General features: G+C 35.9%; 1 protein-coding gene across 1 annotated transcript in view; it reads right to left on the bottom strand.

Moving 5' to 3' along the window:
• Positions 1–279: 279 nt before the first annotated feature.
• The window catches only part of LOC124234374 (bromodomain and WD repeat-containing protein 1), a 116,508-nt gene continuing 92,928 nt past the window's right edge, over positions 280–23,859 (bottom strand). The window contains exons 30-41 of the mRNA XM_046651736.1: positions 21,564–21,719; positions 21,215–21,335; positions 20,095–20,220; positions 18,964–19,036; positions 17,998–18,039; positions 16,149–16,292; positions 15,103–15,255; positions 12,221–12,387; positions 7,985–8,211; positions 6,028–6,195; positions 3,243–4,154; positions 280–2,221 (exon numbers count right to left, since the gene is read on the bottom strand). Of these exons, the coding sequence (XP_046507692.1) occupies positions 1,062–2,221; positions 3,243–4,154; positions 6,028–6,195; positions 7,985–8,211; positions 12,221–12,387; positions 15,103–15,255; positions 16,149–16,292; positions 17,998–18,039; positions 18,964–19,036; positions 20,095–20,220; positions 21,215–21,335; positions 21,564–21,719 (3,449 nt within the window). The 3' untranslated portion in view covers positions 280–1,061. The remainder of the gene's footprint in view (positions 2,222–3,242; positions 4,155–6,027; positions 6,196–7,984; positions 8,212–12,220; positions 12,388–15,102; positions 15,256–16,148; positions 16,293–17,997; positions 18,040–18,963; positions 19,037–20,094; positions 20,221–21,214; positions 21,336–21,563; positions 21,720–23,859) is intronic.

The raw sequence follows: 23,859 nt of genomic DNA, 5'->3' as shown, positions 1-23,859 counted from the left end.
AAGCTAAAACGAAGAGATGAAGAATGACATTGAACTATTTTCCTATATAGATGAGATTTGTGATTGCACTTTTAACAAAACTCAACTCTACAATTTCAATAGAAATTGGGGAAAACTACATATAATTTAAATACTCTTTTAGCCCCGTACACTCTATTAAAGAACACACTTTTCCTAAATCTAAGGCACACAAACTCCTCTATTTCACAGAGTAAGACTATGGAAGACCAAGATTTTGGTTAAATCCCTTATATGGAAACCAGGAGATCTTGGAAAGACAAATTATATAGCATTTTGTTAGTGCACAATTTAAAAAGAAAATGCTAGGACTATGGTCTGGCCTTAGCGGTTTAAAATATACAATCAAAAATATTAAAAAAAAATAATTTACCAGCACTTTATAAATTCAAGTTTATAAAATAAAAGTGATATTTTCCTTAAAAATAAAGAGAGAGAAAGACTCAACAGCATTTGGAAAGAAAACTGGAAACCATTTCAATGAAGATTACTAAATCTGGTATAATGCATTCTACTCAAGTAGCCAGGGAAAGAAAAAAAAAAAGTGGTAGGTACCTTGCCTACTAATCATGGTTACACCTCCCATGATTGTAATTATGCACATAATATTCATGGAGAATCTGTAAACATAGGTCACATAAAATTGTTACACTACAATAGAGCTGGGGTTAGAAACTACCACCTCTTGATGAATTCAGAAAATAACTGTGTGACACTTGCTACCAAGAAAGTAATGCTCATTGGTTTTGATAACCAGGATATTTAGTGTTTAACATATTTCAAAATCTTGCTATATGTAGTTAAATACTGTCAAAGTAGATCTGCCCCCAAAATGAAGCATATTTTGGCACCTGTGCTGAAAGCTGCTACAAAGGCAAGCAAGTGCAAATAAAAATAACAGTCATGATTTAGTCACATTCATAACTTTTCATAGAAAAATATAAATATATTCCCTGAATTGTAGGACACAAATAATTTCAACAGCCAACTTTCACCATAAATTCCAGTCCATTTCCTCTAAATGAACTGGTTTTCCCTCAAGGTCATAAGGTGCAATCATCAAAATCTAACACATTTTCTAAGCTTCTATCATCATCCCCATCATGGTATCTCACGGTCCTTCTACCCTGATTTCTCGTTTTTATTTTTGAACGTCGGAGAACTCTCTTAGATTTTGCATAGTCCAAATCCTCCCAGTCATTATCATCCAAATTTAACCTAGGACGTTTGCTTTGTCTTTGTCGTCTCACAGTTTTAGATATGTTAGCTGTAAAAGTTTTACCTTTTCTAACTACTTTTGCTTTTCCTCTCATTTTCCTCTTTTTGGTTTTTGTATCATCAGTACAGTCAACATCTGATTCAGTTACAGATCCCAAATCTGAATCAGATTTGGGACTAGTGTCAGGTCCACACTTTGAACTCCCTGTTGTTTCAGAAATTTTCACATTTTCCAATTCAGGATGCAGTCTTTTCCTTTTTATTTCCGTCTCGGCTGCTTCCTGAGAATCACGAATAACTTCTGTCTTACTGAAAGGAGCCTTCCCATAGGTCCTGAGTCTTCTGCCATTCCACCTGCGCAGCCCGTAATTCAGTTCCTCTTCAAAGTTATTCTCTGCAGTAGTTTTTTGCACCAAAGTTGACTCAGAAGAAAATTTTCTACCAATCTCACCCCCTGGAATATGGCTTTTTGAATCTTCCTCTGAAGACCCAATCATAGAATTCTTTGTTTTAGAAGGTGCAACATTTGTTTTGTGACGACTGGTGTGCCTGTTCTTGTGTTCTGAATTTAAAATACCTTCGGAGTCCGAGTCTCCATTTAAAGACTGGTGAATACTTTTTGTACTACCTTCTGAGTCAGCTTCTGGTGGCTTCCTTTCACAGGCATACTGTTCATTTGGCACTTCACAGTTTCCATCTCCCTCAGAATCACTCACTATCTTCTTAGCTGTCATAGATGCAAAATGGAGCCTTTTCCTTCCATTTCTGCTTCTAGTACACACATTTTCTAAACTAACATCTTCCACATCACTCATGAGCTTAATCTTACTGGCAGCGGTGGTTGCACATCTTCGAGGAATCCTTTGGAGACCTGTTTTGGCTTTTGGTGATTTCTTAACCACTTTTGAATTGCTGTCTGAGTCACTGGAACAGACCCTTTTTCTGGAAACTTTTCTGCTTTGTCCATGGTCTTGTGATGTAGAATCTAAAAATTAAAAGTATTCCTTTAATCTTTAATAGAAGAGTAAGTCTAAAGGAATTAAATGTTCAACATTTTAAACAACTAAGTCCAGAATTCTTATTCACCTGGAAGGAGGATGGCAGTGAATGGGGTGGGTTCTTAATACTTTAGAGCAGTGATTTCAGCCTCGGTGTCACTCACCAGTATAACATATTCTCATCAATAATACCCCATGCCTTTCTATCTACGAACACAAAACACTTGACACTCGAGTATTTTATTTACATGAATACAGACTAAACTCTCGTTCCCACTGCACTAAGGTATCCCAACTAATCACTTACTCTCAGCCTCCCTGAAATGTTTCTTAACTTCACAAATTCCAATCACACCAACTACTTTTAAATCTTAGCTTTAGTTGCCTCCTGCTCTTTAATATTTTTCTTCAATTCCCATTTACCAGGAGTACAATCTTAATTCAGCAAGTTATTTCATCTCTCCATGGTCCAGTATCATCAGTAAAATGGCCAATAATAATAGTTCCTATCTCATAAAAGATATGAAAACTAAACTGATTAATAAATGTAAATCATTTAAAAAGACTTCCTGATACGTAGACACAGCTTGGTAACTGTTCTGTTAGCTGCTATTATTACTTACCACATTCTTTTCAACCAGTCCTACCCTTTTCTTTCCTCTTCTCAATCTGTTATCACCACAGCTTACAAATGTGCTTGCCTCTGCTCTTCTTAAACCCATAGCCAATACAATATTCCCATCACCAATACAAGGAAGTGAAATCTTTAGTAGAAATAGTCATTAAGGCCAAGACTTCCTGTTACGTGAATAAAACTTAACGTGCCCGACAAATAGGTAGGCATGCAAACAGGAATATAGAGATGCACAGAAAAGACTCATGGAGAATGTGTGGGGTAGAGAAAACAGCTGGCAAAGAGATGTTTCATAGAAAAGAAAAAGCATTGTTTGCTGTAAGGAAAGGACAGTGAGAATAATCAGTGAACCAGGGTTAAATGTTTTGAATTACCTTTCGTAGAACTGCTTGATTTTTGTTTTGTCTTGTCATCGTCTGAATCCACATCAGTTTCAGATACATGATCTGAGAAACACTGGGACCCAGCAATAGATTCACACTTCAAATTCCCTGAAATCTGGTTTGTTTCCATTTTGTGACATGTGCCATCTTCTCTATCTTGTTCTTCAGATTCAGAGTCCTCTGAATCACTGAAGATCTTTGCTTTTTTAAGGAAAGTAGCGTTCTTGCGACTTGCGTTGTATTTCCTACCAATGTATTTTCTTGGTTCAGAATCTGCTTCCTCCTCTTCTTCTGAGATGCGTTCTGCCTTAAGTTTCTGCCCAGACGTTGATGGGCCAGCAGTTCTATCATGTCCATTATCTGAATCATGACTTTTAGAGTCTTCCTCAGAAGACTCTATTTTAAGAAATTTTGTTTTAGAAGTTGCTGGAGTATAGGACTTGTAACCATTAGCATGCCAATTTTTCCGGGCTACCCGTAGATCACTTTCTGACTCTGAATCGCCGTCTTCAGATTCACTGCCAGTACTCTGGGCAGCATGAGAAGTGGACAATGGTGATGCGTGATTTTGATTTTTTAGCTCCTCTTCTTCAATTTCTGACTTTAAGCTCTGATCATCTTCAGAATTATGTAGTAACTTTTTTCTAGCTACGGCAGAAGCATTGCGGTGAGGCAGCTTGCGGCCAGAACAGACACTCTCAGAGCTAGAATTCTCCTCTACGTCACTCATTAACTTTATCTTATTGGCAGCCACAGCAGCACACTTTCGTAGAACTTTCCGGTTATTTCTAGCTCTGGCTTTTAAACTTTCAGCAGTCTCCACTGAATTGTTATCAGAGTCACTTAAATAGACTCTCTTTCGAGTGGCTTTTCGGCCACATCCATTTTCTAAAGAAACAGGACCTAGAAATAAAGTAACAGTAAGATTAAAAAGATCCTCATTTCAACATTTCCTAATGACTTGATTATTTTAGTACTGATGTTCCTTGTTTTTTAATGCTGAACTAGATTTCCTTTCTAAATCCAAAAAGCCTAAAGGATGAAACAGAGAACCCAGAAATAAACCCATGTATATGGTCATTTAATTCATGACAAAGGAGGCAAGAATATACAATGGGGAAAGGACAGTCTCTTCAATAAATGGTGCTGGAAAAATTGGACAGCCACATGCAAAAGAATGAAACTAGACTACTGTCTTACACTATACATAAAAATTAACTCAAAATGGATTAAGACTTGAATGTGAGACCTCAAACCATGAAACTCCTAGAAGGAAGCACAGGCAATGAGCTCCTTGACATCGGTCTTGGTGATGAGGTTTTGGAACTGACTCCAAAAGCAAAGGCAACAAAAGCAAAATAAACAAGTAAGACTACATCAAATTTAAAAAGCTCTGCACAGCAAAGGAAATCATCAACAAAATGAAAACGCAACCTACCAAATGGGAAAAAATATCTGTAAGTCAAAGAAGACATACAGATGGCCAAGAGGCACATGAAAAGATGCTCAATATCACTAATCATCAGGGAAAGGCAAATCAAAACTACAATGAGATATCACCTAAACCCTTTTAGAATGGCTATTATCAAAAAGACAAGAAATAACAAGTGTTGGTGAGAATGCAGAAAAAGGGGAACCTTTGTGCACTGTTGGTGGCAATGTAAACTGCTGCAGCCACTATGGAAAATAGTGTGGAGGTTCACCCAAAAAATTAAAAATAGAACTAGCATATGATCCAGAAATTCCACTTCTGGATATTTAGCCAAAGAAACAAAAACTAACTCAGAAAGATATATGCCCTCCCATGTTCACTGCAGCATTATTCATATAGCCAAGATAAGGACACCTAAGTGTCCATCGATGGATGAATGGATAAAGAAGAGGTGGTATAGCTACACAAAGTAATACTGTTCAGTCATAAAAAAAGAATGGAATCTTGCCATTCGAACGACATGGATGGACCTTGAGGGCATTATGCTACGTGAAATAAGTCAGAGAAAGACAAATACCATATGATCTCACTTATAAATGGAAGTCTAAAAAAAAAAACCCAAGCTCTTAAATATAGAGAACAGACTGGAGGGCGGGGGTGAAATGGGTAAAGGAGGTCAAAAGGTACAAAATTCCACTTATAAAATAAATAAGTCACAGAGGGGCCAGCCCAGTGGGTAGTGGTTAAGTTCGCATGCTCCACTTCGGCCCACGTTTGTGGATTCAGATCCAAGGCACAGGCCTACACACCGCTCATTAGGCCATGCTATGGAAGCATCCCACATACTAAACAGAGGAAGACTGGCAGAGATGTTAGCTCAGGGACAATCTTCCTCAAGCAAAAAGAGGAAGATTGGCAACAGATGTTAGTTCAGGGCCAATCTTCCTCACAAAAAAAATTAAATAAATAAGTCATGGGGATGTAACGTACAGCACAATGACTACAGTTAATAATACTGTGCTGCATATTTGAAAGTTGCTAACAGAATAATTCTTAAAAGTCCTCATCACAAGAAAGAAATATTTTTGGTAACTATGTAGAGTGACAGATGGTAACTAGACTTATTGAGGTGATCATTTTGCAATGTATACAAATATTGAATCATTTTGTTGTACACTTGCAACTAACAATGTTATATGTCAATTATAGCTCAATTTAAAAAAAAACAAAAAGCCTAAAGGACATTTAATCATATGTAGACATATTAAATCAATACGCCATTCAATGTTGAGCTTTTGGATCCTCTTGATATATGTTCCTGTGAAGTACCACTGAGTCTCTTACCAGTTTTCCTTTGAGCTGCTCTGGTTCTGGTCACCCTGAGATTGCTGTTTCTGGCCAGCCCACTACGTAAAGAGGGTTCACGAGCTCTTAAACTCTCTTTGCTTTCCTCTGAACTATGTGAAGCTGAAGATGATGAAGAGGTACCTAACGAATCTTCCATTTCGCTTTCTAAGAAAAATAAAGCATCAACAGTTCATTAAATATTCTCCTATGTTTACTACACACACAACAGATATTTCATAACAGACTAAAAAGGAGATTCTTAAAATACTTAGAAGAGAATATGTTTTTAAAAATTGTTTCAAAGAACACCTGATAAAATTTTGGTAATAAAAGGTACATAATCAGCATTCCAAATCAAGAGTCTCCTCTTATTTCTGAAAGGAACATATTAATCCTGGTTTGCATTCAGAAAATACAGTTTATATACTTTAAAAATAAAACCTTCCGTTTAAAAATTTCATTAGCCCCACTATCCACTTCCTTCTGTTATATGAGACAGTCATTTCAAGTCCAGCATATCAGTAGACATACTTAACAATTCTCCAGTAGCCCTTCCTAACAGCAGAGTTGTACCGTACATGCTTTCAGCTCAAGAAAGGTCATTTCTACATGTTCCACAAAAAAAAAAGTATAAAAAGTGAGATAAGTAATGTAAATAGTACAGGTCATTTTCCTTCACTATTCCACTTAACGAGTGCTTAGCCCAGTGTGAACACAAGACAGGAAACTCAGATTTCCTGTTCCTTCATCCAGATTCAGTTCTTAACATGTCTAGCACAGAATGAAAACTTCATCAAAATGAGGAGGAATGTATTGTTAAAAGACAAAATTTTGCTCCATAACCCCACTCAGCTCTATGTTAGAGAAGAAAGTGGCTGTGTTAGGAGAATATCATCAGTCACCAAATTGTGTTTCTTCCTTTGAAATTGCTCTGCTGTTTGGCTACTTTGACTGTTTTAACTTTATTCCACTCCCCAGCACTTGGACGCCGTTTCCTGACTCCTCCCCTTCCCTGCATTATTATTACCAAAATGATTAATCTTCCTGGAACAGAAATCATCCTTCGATTCCCTTACTCAATGAGGGACCCAATTAAGTAATCCAAACTCTTCTGTAAGGCGTGCCAGACCTCTAAAACATGACTGCATTCTACCTATTTGATGCTATTATTTTAAATTACAACAATAATTATACTATCATCATGAGTCACCCAAATCATACAGAAGCACAAACACACCAAAGCTTCATTCACACAATGCTAATAAAGGGATCAGTTATACCACCAAACAGCAATAACATAAACAGTTTAGAATTTACTAGGTCATTGGCTTTAAACTTAGAAGATTACCATGCCCTTTTTTAACTTAAAGAAATACAAAAATGTCAAATTTTACAATCTGGGATATTCATACTACATTATTTAAAATTTGGAAGATTTAAATTTGCATAAAACGTGGTTGCACCATTTGTAAAGAACAGTACTTGCTGAAACATATTCTAATTGTCCCTATTTGTTACTTTTGCCTCTTCCGTTGAATTGCAAATTCTGGGGTTTTTTTTTGAAGATCAGCACCTGACCTAACATCTGTTATCAATCTTTTTTTAAATTTTTCGCCTCCTCCTCCTTCTTCTCCTCCCCAAAGTCCCCCCGTACACAGCTGTATATTCTAGTTGCAGGTCCTTCTAGTTGTGCTTTGTGGTACACTGTCTCAGCATGGCCTGATAAGCGGTGCTAGGTCTGCCTCCAGGATCCAAACCCATGAAACCCTGGGCCAGCAAAGCAGAGCACAAACTTAACCACTCCGCCATGAGGCTGGCCCCAGAATTGTAAATTCTTGAATGCCAAGGCCGTGTCTTCTTTATTTGTTCTTTCATCTAAACCCATAGTAACTAGCAGTGTTACCCACTTGAGTGCTCAACACTTGCAATGTCAACATAACATTCCACTTCTCACCAGATAATGTAGAGCCATTTGTTAGAGTGACAGGTCTATTTCTTCTCATTCTTTCTGATGATCCTGCTGAATCTGAAGAGTTACCAGATGTAACACCCGAAGAGAGACTAGCACTCATCTTGTGGCTTGCAGAATAAGCAGCCCTACTTGAGGTAGACTGGGTAGGAGAACCTATCAACTCAGGAATTACTTTCGTCTGAGATTTTGACCGCTTCTGCTTGATATTTCTGGTCAAAGATATAAACAAAAGAAACAATATTTAATACAACAGAGAATGTCTAAATAAAAGTGTATTATTACCTAATCTGAGAATAATTTATGATAAGGACATTAAAATATTCATTACTAACAATTTACTCTGGCATGGAAAATTCTCTTACTCTAAATTTGACATCGTTTTATTCCAAACTGGAGTAATGAACAAATGATCCAAGTAACAGAGTTACAGACAATCATGCTGAATACTTTAGGTTCTTTGGATTAAATGTAGAGGGGAACCAACATTTATGTAATACAGGCATTCATTCATATTACAAATTTGAGTCTTAATACGACATGACTTTGTCTCTCATCTCCTGTATCTTCCTAAAGACAGCAGAAAATTAACAGAAGGAATCAACAAAACCTAAACAGAAAACAGACAGGCTAAAAAGAGATCAGAACAAGTTGTTTTTTCCTAAAACAAATCTGTTTACATCCAAGTAGCAGTTCACCATGGCTGGCCCCTGAGCCATGGATTACAGGGAAAGGAATGGATGTTTACTGACAAGATAGTCTGTAGTTTTAAGTTACACATCTGGGTAACAGAAAGATGGAGATAATCCTATTTTTCTTTAAGACAAAAGGATAAAGGAGCTTTTCGACTATCTAAGGCATCTGAGCTTAAAGATAACCACAATTCTTAAAGCACTAATTGTTTATCATAAGAAAATTCAAGCTTGTTATGTCAAAATTGTAACTGCCATCATCTGGAGGGCAGACCCATAAAATACAAAAGAGAATAATTACATACTTATACTTATCATAAACTTGATTTTTAACAGTAGACAAGACAGTAATACCTCAAGAGTGAAAACTTTCCCTTTTTATCCTATGTCTTTCTGAATTGTTAGACTCTTCCCTAGTTCAAAGAAAAAGTAGTTTTTAAAAGTAAACAAAAAAAGTTAAAAATTTATACAGTAAGACAAACCCAAACTGAGGGTCATTTATAACATAAATGACCCATACCCTTCAGAAATGTCAATCAAGAAGACAAAGGTGGAAAATAAAATTCCAGATTAAAAGAGACTAAAGAGACAAAGCAACTAAATGCAATGCATGATCTTAATTGGATCTGGATTAGGGAAAAAAACTGTCCTAAGGACATTATTGGGTCAACTGTAGAAATACAAACAAGGTGTGACACAAACCTTGTTCCTAGCAAATCCATACTAAGTATTTAGGGGTAAAGAAAGGAGCATGATGTCAGAAATATCCTTTTCAATGATTTAAAAGAAAAAGCTATTGATAAAGTAACAATAAAGCAAATGTGACATCATGTGAGCAACTGGTGAATCCAAGTAAAAAGTATGCAGCAGTCCTTTGAAATTACTCTTCAACTTTCCTAGAATTCTGAAATTATTTCAAAATGAAAAGTTTTAAAAAAGAGGTGGGGGAGGACTCACATAGTACATTGTAACGTATGTACTTGAATTACAGGTCACAAAACAGCTGCACAGGAGTAAATCATTTACCTAATGAGTATGTTTATCTGTTTCAACAAGGCTCTGCTATTCTAATATAGAGGGCAGGAATGCCATGAGGACAACTTCAATAAATCCTCTCACCCAAAAAGCAAAAAAAAAGCTGGAAAATAATCCAAAACAACCATTTCAGAAGTCTAGAAAGTAATCAAAGGCATGTAACAAATTAAAAAGTGTTTATTCAAGATAAACTTCTGAAGCTAAGTAAAAACAGCGGAGCCTTTGGCATTTTTAACTTGAGGCTGCTCCCAGTCATACACACCTCCCAATTCTTGTGACACCAAAGCCTTGAAGACCAGAATTAGCAGGTGGAGGAAGCTGGCCTGATCTGGGAACTCCCCAGAAAAGCTGCATGCCCAAGAGCACTACAAACATTGCCAGCACTCCAGTAAGGCCAACAGCATGGCTGCCTAAGGCTGTCATACTGGTTAGAGTAAGAGTTAAACCAGAAATTTAAAGGAGAGATCTAGGAAATGAGACACTCATAGGAGTCTTTGAAAAGCTCCAACATCTTCCTGGGAAAGTGGAAGATTCCACACAAATTCAAGAAAGACTGGAGAGAATCCAGTTATCTACTGACCGTTGGCTGTCCTTGAGACTCTTTTTTTTTTTTTCTTGAGGAAGATTAGCCCTGAGCTAACATCTGCTGCCAATCCTCCTCTTTTTGCTGAGGAAGACTGGCCCTGAGCTAACATCCATGCCCATCCTCCTCTACTGTATATGTGGGATGCCTACCACAGCACGGCTTGCCAAGTGGTGCCACATCTGCATCCAGGATCCATAACCAGCAAACCCCGGGCCACCAAAGTGAAATGTGCGCACTTAACCACTGTGCCACCAGGCTGGCCCGGGACCCAAATGTTGGACTCAAGACTTTTAAATCAATTATAAACATGTTTGAAGAACTAAATGAAATCATGTTTACAGAATTAAAGGAAATTATGACAAATAATATTGATAAAGAGGTAGAAATTATAAAAAATAACCAACTAAAATTTCTGCAGTTTAAAATACAGTAACTGAAATAAATATTCACAAAATGGGCCCAACAGCAGATCTGAGCTGGTACAAGAACCAGTGACCTTGAAAACTGTCAATACAGATTATCTAGTATGAAGAACAGAAAGAAAAACAAGTAAATGAAGAGAGCCTCAGAGAGCCCCAAAAAGAAAGGCACAGGAAAAAAACCTCAAAGAAATAATGGCTGGAAATAACCCAAATTTGATGAAAAACTTTCCTCTACACATCCACAAAACTGGACAAATTCCAAGAAGGAAAAATCCACACCTGCACGGCTCACAATTAGTTGCAAGATAAAGACAAAGGGAAAATCTTGAAAGCAGCAAGAGAAAAACACTTTATGCAGTATGTACAAGGGAGGGAACCTCAATAAGATTAACAGCTGACTTCTCATCAGAAACAAGGGAGGGCAGTGGGATGAAATGCTCAAAATGTCAAATGAAAAACACCATCAAGTAAGAATTCTGTATCCAACACAACTAGTCTTAAAGAAAGAAAGTGGAATCAAGACATTCCCAGATAAACAAAGACTAACAGAATTTACTGCTAGCACATCTGCCTTACAAGAAGTACTAAAAGACTTCAGGCTAAAAAGAAATGACAGCAGATGTTAACTGAAATCCACAAAAATAAAGACCACTGGGGAACGGCAATTTACGCAGGAAAATATAAATAACAGTATAAATAATTTTTTATTCTTTATTAACTGATTTAAAAGACAACTGCATAAAACATAACAAAGCTGCAATCTGTTTGACAATAATAGCACAAATAATGGGGAAAAGGGAGCTAAACTAGAACAAAATTTTTATAACTATGGGAACTAAATAGTATTAATCTAAGTAGATTGTTCTGAATTGAGATGCACAATGTAATCCCCAGAACAACCATGAAGAAGCCCATCAAGGGCACCGTGCACAGTCAAACTGTACATGGAAACAAAGTGAACATTGAATGACTTCATTTTCGCATTTCCACACTTCAAAATACCTGTAAATTTGATGTTAACGTAAGCTACACAAAGAAGACAGAATATAAATATTAAATTACTGATGAACAGACTAAACCTTGCATTTTATATTTCTTCTTTACAACTAATCCTCTTGTAAAAATAGGGTGCATTATATCTAATTGACATTTTCCCTTACATAATCAAATGTTCAATTGCCATACACAGTAATCATTGTACTCTCTGCATTAAAAAAAAAGTTTCTTATGAAAAAGGTAAATGACACTTTAAATAATTAAGATTTTAAAAACTGATGCTTTTCATCAAACTTACAAATTTATGTAATGGCAAATCAATGCAACAGCTCTACATAGACAGAATGCTTTAAAGCCATAAAAAAAATGGCTAGTCTTTTCTGAATATGCTGTACACTAAAATCATTAACAATTTTTAGCATAATAAAACCAAAGAAATAGCACCTGAAATTTTAAAAATTGCACACAAAGCCTACAATAACCAATTCACCTGATACTTCTGTTAGCCTGACTGACACGATTACATTTTCGCCGTCTCTTGAACCTCTGGCTTCTTCGAAGTTTTTCATTGAATTTCTGACCAAGTTTAAAATCAGAGGAGATTTTCTTCATTTTTTCTTCAAATAAGGCTGACAATCTCAAAGTCATACTGTAAATCTGCAAGAATGTGAGAGCAAAACTAGAACTACAAAATATCTTAGAAAATATTTTTATAAAACAAATTGTATAATTACTGAAGCTACTTGCAATCTATTATATCACTGTTACAGATAATGGCTGTTACTTATTTTACCTATGTCCCACTCCTTCTCTTCAGTGATATCTGCAAGAAACAGGCAGTGTCAAACATATACCTCTCAGATGAAAAGAATGTAGTTTTAAATCAAGCAACTCTCTAGAATTGAGGGCTTATGTCTATGTCAGTGGTTCTCAATTGGCTTTTCCCTTTTTCACATGTACATATACAAACCCCCATCATCTCCCCTTCTCCTAAAGTTAAGGTGGGAAGTTGGCTGGTTTGAAGACTGCTATTTAGGCAGCAAAAGAACAGTGTCTCCTTGGGCAACAGAACAAAAGCACTTTTACACCAGTCTGTACTTGTAATTTGACTGCCTTTGGTGCTACTTAGATCTAAATATGAATTACAGACAAAAGGATACCTTGCATCCAGTAGAAGAAAAAAATATAACCTAGAACTTAAATATATGTCAAAAGTTGTGTTTTTAACAATTTTTATAATTAAATAACATCAAATCTTTAAAAGAACAGCAACGTGATCTTCAGTGCCACTAAAAATTACTTCAGGTCTAACTATGTATTTACCGGATGTACTCTTTACTCATCTACAATCATCCCTAAAAATAAGTGTAAAAGTATCAATATCAATAAAATAAAATAAAATAAAATATCAATCACTCTAATGCATAGCGGAGGAGGGTGGTGGAAACTATAACACTAGAGAACTTAAAAAAAAAAAGTATGTGAGATACATGAATTTCCTATATAATTCATATATACACATACATATGTAAAGTGAATATAAGTGAAATTTGTAAAACCAGGTACAATTTTTAAGTCATAAGAGAAATGCAAATCAAAACCACAATGATGTAATACTTCATACTCATTAGGATGGCTACAATTTAAAAAAAAAAAAAAGAAGTTGGCAAGGATGTGAAGAAATTGGAATCCTCATATATTGCCAGTGGGAATGTAAAATGGAGCAGCCCTTATGGAATACAGTTCTGTAACATATTCCTGAAAACACTAAAAACAAAATTACCCTATGAAACAGCAATTCCACCCTTAGGTATATACCCAAGGAAACTGAGAGAAAGAACTCTTACAGACACCTTGTATTCCAACATTCATGGCAGAATTAATCACAATAGCTAAAAAGTAGGAATAACTCAAGTGGCAATCAAGGGATGAATGGATAAAACAAAATGTCACATCCACACAATGCAATATGATTCAACCATAAAAATGAATAATGTAGACAGATGCTACAACATGGATGAACCTTTAAGACATTTTGCTGAGTAAAATAAGCCAGACACAAAAGGACCAACATTGTATGATTCAACTTATATTACATATCTAGAAAAGGCAAATTCATTGAGATACAAAGTAGATTAGAGCTTACCAAGGGCTGAGGGAAGGGCAGAATTTAGTTATTGCTTTATGGTTACAAAGTTTCTGTTTGGAGTGATGAAACAGCTTTGGAAATAGATAGCAGTGATAGCTGAATAACTTTGTGAATATAAGTAATGCCACTAAATTGTACACTTAAAAACTGCTAACATGATAAATTTTATGTTATATATATTTAACCACAATTTTGAAAATTTGAATAATATACCAAAAACCATTAAACTGTACACTTTAAACGGGTGAGTTGTACAATGTATCCTCAAACATGTATTTTAAACAAAAGGGGGGAAAAACTTTTAATTATTCTCTCTAGAAATAAACAGTCTCATAAATGGTGAATATTGACAATAACAGAAGCTTGGAAAAAATGTTAGATTTTAATGTTAAACTGATCCAAAAGCAATTCAAATATTGAGTGCAACGAAAGAGTTCCCAAATTGAGACAAGAATTAATAAAGCAGGAGGTGGGGTAATAAGTAATGAGGGGAAAGTGAAATTAAGGCAAAATGGTTAATTAGCAGCAATAATTCACTGATGATAGAGAAAGTGCTATAATATCAAGCAAGTGCTTTACTTTTAAAATCTTACTTCTCATTACTCTTGTTTATTTTTAATTACCCAGCACACTGGCTATAATGGGTGCGTTTTTGAAAATTCACCGAGAGTACATGAGCACTTTTGTATATTTATTATACTTCAACAAGTTTTGAAAAGTTATCCAATATATAACATTTTCACAAAAATTGAGGAGTGTATTCACTACTTGTGTTCCTAAATAAAATAGCTCATGCACTTCTCCTTCAGATCCAAAATATGAGTATGTTGTCAGAAGTCAAACCCTCACTTCAGATTTCCCTTTTCTTACTTTTAATATTGTTCTAGACTTTATCAGTAAGTTTCCCACCACTTTTCAAAATTCCCATATATATGAAAACATAGATTTTTCTCATCCTATATAACAAATCCAAATTTGTTCACTACACTGGTGCCCTCACGCCCATCAACCCTCATTTATTCATAAAACTTTAGGAAAGATAAACATTACTAGTTGTAAGGTAACAACAGCACATATCTGAGCAGTGGCAAAAGCTCTATTCTCAACAGCAAACTTGCTCTACTCACTTATCTTTAGTATTCCAACCTTTACAAGGAAGTAGAAAATTAGCATCTACACAGATCATGTATACTTTGTTATTTATACACCACTTTAAAAATTACCTTTGATCTTTTGTTCGGTGTATATGCTTTTGCATTGCTAAATATCAACCGGATGTCTTTGCAGAATTCCAAAGGGCTGTCATAATTTCCCGCTTCTAAAGTTTCCCTTACTGTTCCAAAATCCATTGGAGTATCTATAATATCTCGGTAGTCCTAGGTTTTAAAAATAATAATTAGTTCTAAGATTTGATTCCTACTTTTAGAAATATAAATGCATCAGATCTCTAAAATATTCAAAATGACAGAAGAGAAAAAGGTTAGAAGGATATTAAGAATCAGTAATTTTTAAAAAGAGGTCCAGACATACAGACAAGAAATGTACCAAAATGTTATACTTGGTAGCAAGATATGGAATGGTTTTTATTTCCTTCTTACACTTTTCTGTAATTTCCAAGCTTCCTACAGTAAATTTGTGCTTTATAATCTGACTTTTGGTTTTTACAATCATTTTCCATTCCACTGCTGGAGGACCGAAGATAAACACTTCTAATCAACTTACAGTTTTACCGGGGCTGGGCCTACTTAGATAATAAATAACCACGTAGAATGCTCTCATTATTATGTAACACTGGTTAACTAAGTCTTTTTTTTTTTGGCAGGGAAGGAGTCGCCCTGAGTTAACACCTGTTGCCAATTTTCCTTTTCTTCCCCCTCCCCAAAGCCCCAGCACATGGTTGTATATCCTAGTTGTGAGTACTTGTAGTTCATCTATGTGAGCTGCCACCACAGCATGGCAACTGACAGACAGGAGGTGTGGTTCCAGGACCAGAAAATGAACCCAGGCCGCCAAAGCAGTGAGAGCCAAACTTTAACCACCAGGCCATCAGGGCTGGCTCTGGTTAACTAAGTCTTAACGTGAGTCACAGAGGTGTCCATAAATTCAAGAAAATTGCGTATAAAACTCTTCTACAGCTGACTTAGTGGTAAAAGAAGTTAACATAAAGCATAGACATCTTATTCTTTAAAATTTAATTCAAATACCTCTACCCCAATCTCCACTATACAAAACAAGAAAAGCCCCAAACATTCAAATAATGGTAACTTACTGGATATTCAACCAAATCAACAGGTTGTCTAAAAGGTTCAGAATCTTCACACTGAAAAATTAAGTTCACTAATTCCTTACACTGTTTCTTCCAGTTGCTTTCAACATAGTTGACTGCTTTGATACTTTTTTTCCAATCATGGACCTAAAAATATATTCACAACATTAAAACATTTTTCAGTCTTGTAAAATCACACTCTGGTATGGTACAGTATGGTGGTAAAAACGCATCTGAGCTGTTGTCTTCCATATTATGCTATAAGAATGTGGCTACTTTGATCTTCCATGCACTTAGAAAAAATCCACTTTTTTGTAAAAAATCAACAACGTCACATCTGTTACTCTAAAAATATTTTTCATTCCAGCAGTTATCTCCCAAATTTAGAAAACATTTTCACAGAATGTGAAGTATCACACTGGATAATGTGGTAGGGAGAATAATGGCCCCCAAAGATGTCTACATCCTAATCTCAAGAACCTGTGAATATGTCACTTTACGTGGCAAAACGGACTATGGAGATGTGACTAAAGGTACAATCTTGAGATAAGGAGACGGTCCTGGATTATCAGGGCCTGCCTAATGTCATCACAAGGGTCCTTATAAGAGGGAGGAAGAGGGTTAGTCAGAGACTGGAAGATGATACACTGCTGACTTGACGATGGAAGAAGGGTACCATGAGCTTCCAGAAGCTGGAAAATGCAAAGAAACAGAACCAACCCTAAAATTTCCAGAAAGGAACAGAGCCATGCCAACACTTTGATTTTAGCACAGTGAGACCCATATCAAACTTCTAATCCACAGAACTGTAAAATAATACTTTTATTGTTTAAACCACTAGATTTGTAATTTGCTACAGCAGCCATGGCAAACAAATATTAAACAGATACTAAACATCTGAGAATCTGTTTAGAAATGAAATTATAAGAAAATGACAATCAGATGCTAATAATTTAAATCTAAATTTTCAATGTTATTTGGGGCAAGCACATTATGAAAATTAACGTGATAAAAAGCTTAAATTTAAGCAGCATTTGGATAAAACATAAAACGTTAACATTTTTAAGCATTGTCAGATTAATAACCTTTACTTTTAATTAAGCGACTACATTAGAACTTCAAGAGCTGCTGGTGACACCACAATTCTAACTATCCAATATGAAAAACTTATTTCCATACAACCTTCTGCTTAAACTCTTCTAACAAATCCTCATTATGGAAAAAGGTTGCTACCAAATGCTAGTTAATTTTCCCCTTAAAAGGTCTCATCTTCTTCCCTTCCTCTCCATTCCAAGCAAACACTATCATTGACTAGGTGCTCATCCTTTACTCCTAGATTCTTCCAATGAACTCCTAACTAACTTCCTTTAATGCCTCTCCTCTTATCCCTCAAAATCTATTTATCTTTTGGCTGTGCAATTGATTCTCTACTTTAAGTTTAAAAGAAATCCTTGGTTATCAGTATCACCATAATCTGCTCCCAACACAACAGCCAAACACAGCCACTTTGGTCACTAGTTCTAAGATTCAACCTCTACCCTAGTCAGGCCAGTGCCCTCACCAGTCCAGCGACATGCCACACATTCCTACTTTTTTGGCTTGGATCATAATATCCCCAGCTTTTTGAATGTCCTCTTCTTACTCCATCTCATTCAGAGAACACAGTTCAAATCAAAACTCTTTACGAAACCTTACCTAACTATCCACCTTTCAGTGGTTTCTCCCCTTTCTCTTATATAGTATTCAATATCTGTATCAACATAACTTTCCAAAGACAACATCTAAAATCTTACATTGATTTTAAAACAAAGAGTAAGTAAACAAGAAAGGTCAATCAGGCAGATTAACTTACTCTCCTTCTTCTAGAAGATGTTTTAGGAAGATCACTATCATCCTAGGAATAAAATCAGAGCACATTACCTGTTAAAATTCTCATTAGAAATGTAATAATCTTAATAGGTCTCAGGAGGTTATAACTTAGCAAAATCTCAAAAGACAGACTCTATCACAGGATCTTTGTGGCACACAGACTCCAACAAACCAATCATTCTTAATAACCCTTTACATTCCCTAAGAACATGTAGTAATTCCTAAACATAGCTATAAAAAGTTGCTTCGTGCATGTCTTAAATAGTACATTTAAAGCAGCTTTAAATTTGTATTTTATGTCTATCCAGAAAACCCTAGAAAGAGTCTCCTACAGTTCCTGGATTTCATACTTTATATATTTTCTTATTCTCTAAATCACTTACTAGTATATCCATTTTTATTCCAATATAAATTAGCATGAAAATCAGTGAACTACATAAGAGTTTGTGTAGAAAGTGACACTGTTTTTAAGAATATCCTTCCTACAAAGCTTGATTCCATATGAAGTGAAATTACACATCACTGATCATCTGCCTTACTTACACTTCAATACCATCTTGAGTGAAGGACTTTAGGGGACTGTGAGTAAAGTTCATTAATTGTTAATTACAATTAAATTCAACTTCCAGATACTGGTTTTACCAAAACTATTTCAGAAGTACCTTATAATACACCTTTCTCTAGCTAAAATTTGGAAAGAGAACGTATTCTGCACGTGTTATTCACTTAGATATATTTTGTTTATTTGATATCAATTACTGGCTAACACAAATTACCTCATTGACCAGCTAGATAAAAAATACTACCTTTATCAAGAGCCCTATTTTCATAATTTATTGGCATATAGCAAGAATTGACATAGATAACCAGCATTTTCTACTTCACTCATTATTTTTAAGTTACCATTTAAAATTTACAAAAATGATTATAAAATTGACAAACTTCATACCAAATCCTCGGCATTTTGTTCATCATTTTCAGAAGTGTTAGAAAGTTCAGAGATATTTGTACAGTCTTGATTCCTAAAAAACAATTTTTCACTTTTTTAACAGCATGCAGACTTAGTTACTGTTGCTAAAGATTCAAACTACAGGTTAAGATAAAATAGTCCCCAACTACGCATGCCCAATCTCAAGCAGAGGACTACCAGGTTTTCACTCTACCCTCTCTGGAAAGAACTAACCCCCTTACAATATTGAAACTAAATTTGGGGGTTTTTTTCCAGTTAAGTATATATGGAAATTAAGCTGGTAATCCACAAATAACATATGTATGGCCTCAACTGGATGAATACAACAATGATTTTTTTCTAAGTATCTCACGAGTAATATTTATGCAGTGAGCCAAGAAAATGGTTGATTTGAGAAAAAGGGGAATAGAAAGAAAGAGGAAGTAGAAATTAAAGCATATTATATCTTAAGCTCACTATACATACAGAAGAAGAAAGTATGCTAAAGTATGGATATATCTAGGCATGAAGGACATGAGAATGCGTATGTGATCTTCCTGAAAGAGAACAGAAGAGAGTTCTGGGCAAAAGGTAGTAAGTCCTCCAGACATGCGACAGATTCAACCCAGGAAAGTGAGACAGACTGGAGTTAGTAATTTCATAGTTTGTAGCTGGATAGTGAAAATCATGGCACAGCTTATAAATTATCCTCTCTGACATATGATTCTTTCAAAGAATTTTTATAGCTATGGGAAAATGCATATAAATCATACAGCAAAACTCATTAATTTTAAAGGAAACAGGCAGAGTAATCTGTCCAAAGTCACCCAGAATGTTCACTAGAAGAGACTACGTTATAACTTGGATCTCAATTTCCAGGTCAGTTTTCACCCCACTAATTAGTTCCCAATGCAAGAAAATACGTGGAATATGCACTCTCACAGGATATAATCCAAAACAGATTAAACTGTCATTCATTTACTGAAATCATAATCACAGTAAGGAGTAAAATGTCATTCAAAGTAACACATTAAAAGGGTATAATTCAGACCAAAAAAATTAAGAAAGGATGGCTACAAGAGCATAATATGCAAATACACTTTTTCATAAGAACTATATGAGGTCACTTACTTGATAAATTTTAAAAGTTGGTCAGTTATCTTCTTAGCTGATCTTGCAATTACACTCTCAGGTTCATTAAATGTTCTGGCATTATGTTCTATATATCTCACTTCCCAAATTAATGCAGATAGCCTCCTTCAAAACAAAAAGTAGGCAATTTAGGGCTTAGAAAATGAAAAGACAGAAAAGAAACCACATTTAAAAATCCAACATATTAAGCCAGCATGACATATTAATTAAACCATAAATGCAAAGTTACAACTAATAACCTTGCATTGCTCTCATCTTGATCATGGTCATAAGCAATTATACTGGATGCTGAACTGCAGAGAACAAATTTAAGGACCAAAAATCTTAACAGATGACATCATCACATCCAGAAAACCAAAAGAGTAACCTTTCATTTTCACAATGCCTATAGATACATTTGAAGCTGTTGAGACTTAATGAAGAAAATGTGTTAAATACCATCCTAAGAGAGTCAATGTCACCGTAAACTGGCAAAGTGGTTTTTGATCAAATGCACAATCCAATGTCCAACTACATATAAAATTATACCAACAAGGCGGACTCAAGAAAAAGGTTTTAGTAATGGTAATTTCTTGAAGTAGTTAAATTACAAAAAATAAAATACCATCAATTGAAAAAAAAAAAAAACCATTTGGAATAGGAAATTTTACAGTTAGCAGTGCTCTAGAAGCCAGAGGTAAAAAGTTCATAATGCTGTAGAATTAATCTTTCAAAGGCCAAAGTTCAATTAACTAAATTTCATTCTTAAATGGAGCAGCTCAAAAGAGGAATGTTAACATACATTAATAAACAAATACAATTTCTAACTACTTAACACAATTTCTAAGACAGACTACTAAAGATTTAGGAATGAAACATCATACATCGTATGTTTTCTTACCCACCAGGATCTTGCCCTACCTACCCACACGCATCTAGCACAATGTCTTACACAGAGGACCAAGAAATCACTATTATGAAAGAAGAGAATGAAATAGAAAATAATGTTAATCAGCCCCCTCTCCACCAATGTCACTATCAACCAACACTACCTCTGTATACTCTAGTTGGTATGGCCAAATATCTTTTCAAACTATTTTTGAAGTAGGTTTCTACCAACCTGTAAAATCGATTAACAAGTCTCATTCGAATTGTGTAAAGATCAGTTGGATAAGCTACCACAGTACAGTACTTCGGATACGTACATAGGTCAACTGGACCTGCAAAAGCTGCTGCTATATCTGTGAGGGCAGACAGAAGAATTTTTATCAATAAATCCATTACCTCTGAGTGATATTTCTCTACAAATCATTCATAAAATAGAGTTACATTTAACACTGCAGGGATAACTAAAAGGTAACAAATAGAAATTGCAGTAAAGAACATAACCAAAATTATGGTACTATTTTAAAACACTTTTATGGAAAAGAAAACTTGAGCATGAAACTTTTCACCCTAAAAAAACTTACCGAGATTCAAAAGTTGATCTATACCACTAATAATTCGTTCACATTCTTCGTCTCTTGATTTCTGACCCCATTCACCATCTTCTGGTTTGTACAGCAATTTCTCTAGCTCATCTGAAGTGACGGAAATACTAGCTCCTAATTCTTCAGGGGGATCAACTATGAATTCCACCAAAAAAAGAAAAAGAAAAAAAATCAATTGAAAAACAAACGTACACAATACTTAAATTCAATTGTCAAAGTTCATCAACAAGACACTAATTGTAAAGACAAAGCAGTTACTATACAGCAGATAAATCTGACAGACACCACCTAAATCCAATGATTAAAGTTGACACCCCCCAGAGCCACAATGGCCCAGCAGTTAAAGTTCAGTGTGCTACACTTCAGCAGCACAGGTTTGGTTCCTGGGCGCAGAGACACACCACTTGTCTGCCAGTAGCAATGGTGTAACAGCAGCTCACATAGAAGAACCAGAAGTTTTGTACATATACACAACTATGTACTGGAGCTTTGGGGAGAAAAAGGAAGAAAAACAGATGAAGACTGGCAACAGACGTTAGCTTAGGGTGAATCTTTACCTGCAAAATAGAGGAAATACTGGTCACATCAGCATCATGGTGGAGTGACCTTGCCCGAGAGTCTCTCCCCTCCAACATACAACAAAAAGGAGCAACCATATTCCAACAAAAAATATCCCAATAGCACAGGAATCCTTGGAGATTCACAGCAGTCATAGGACATAGGGCAGAGAGGCTGGAGCCCCCCCTCAGAGGAGAAGCTTGAACTGGGAGAGAGAGAACTTTGCTCCCTTCCCTGAAGACTGTGGTCGCTGCCGTGGGAGGTTCCGTGACAGAAGGACTAGGAGAGGGGTTGCGCATGGCAGGATCACCCAGGACTCCCTAGAGCCCTTGTAGCCTAGAGCGAAGCCCTCTAATGGAGAGACAGTTTTCACATGGGGTGACCTCATCAAGCCAAGACTCCAGGAGACCAGAGTGCGAGAACTGATTGGGAAACCAGGTCTGCAGGAAAGAGAAAGCACTCTCCACCCCAGCCAGCGCTGTGCCACGCCATCTCGGCTGAAGGCAGAGGGCCCAAAATACGGGGCTCTCAGCCCCCATCTAGTGGTGATAGGCTGTAACTGCAACTGAATAATATCACAATGAGAAAAAATCGTTACTTCCAGCATCAGGCAATTCATTAAATCTCCAGACCAGAGAGAAAATAAATACCTAGAATTATGTCCTGAAGACCCAGAAATAAGTAAACTAAACGACAATGAATTCAGAATAGCTATTGTCAGAAAACTCAATGAGGTGAAAGAAAACACAGAAAAACAATTCAACAAGTTCTGGAGATACTTCACAGAAGAGATTGAAACCATAAAGAAGAATCAATCAGAAATAGTAGAGATGAAAAAAAAAGGAAGAGAGAAAACAAAATACAGATTCCCTGAATGCTCATGTGGACACCATAGAGGGGCAAATCAGCATAATCGAAGATAGACATGTAGAATGGCTCCAGACAGAGGAGGACAGAGAACTAAGACTAAAACAGAAATGACGAAAATCTCCAAGAAATAGCCAACTCAATGAGGAAATGCAACATAAGAATTATAGGTACCCAAGAAGGTGAAGAGAAGCAGAATGGAGCACAAAGCATGCTCAAAGAAATAAGAGCAGAGAAGTTCCCAAATCTAGGGAATGAGAGAGAAATGTGTGTGGAGGAAGCTTTCAGATCTCCTAGATTTCTCAATGTAAAAAGACCTACTGCAAGGCATATAGTAGCAAAACTGGCAAAAATCAATGACAAAGAAAGAATACTCACGGCAGCAAGGCAGAAGAAAATGACCTACAAAGGAACCCCTATCAGACTTTCAGCAGACTTCTCTGCAGAAACCTTACAAGCTAGGAGAGAATGGAATGACATATTCAGAACTATAAAAGATAAAAATCTTCAGCCAAGAATACTCTATCCAGCAAAAATATCCTTCAGATGTGAGGCAGAAATTAAATCTTTCCCAAACAAAAGCTAAGGGACTTCGTAGCCCTGAGACCTCCCCCACAACACGAAATCCTCAAGAAGGCCCTCACACCTAACAAAAGGAAAAAAGGGAGAAAGGGGTGGCAAAACACAGAGGAAGGAGACAGATAGAATCAGAATAGGATAGCAAATACTCAACTATAGCATTAGGATAAAGGGAAGGAAAACACCAAAAAAAAGACAGTCTTGTCACTATAACCACAAACTCACAACACAAGTTGGAATAAGATATGAAAATAATAACTTAGGAGGAGAG

This window comes from Equus quagga, unplaced genomic scaffold, assembly GCF_021613505.1.
Source record: "Equus quagga isolate Etosha38 unplaced genomic scaffold, UCLA_HA_Equagga_1.0 73442_RagTag, whole genome shotgun sequence".
NCBI classification, from domain to species: domain Eukaryota; kingdom Metazoa; phylum Chordata; class Mammalia; order Perissodactyla; family Equidae; genus Equus; species Equus quagga.
This window is presented reverse-complemented; position numbering and strand designations above follow the sequence as displayed.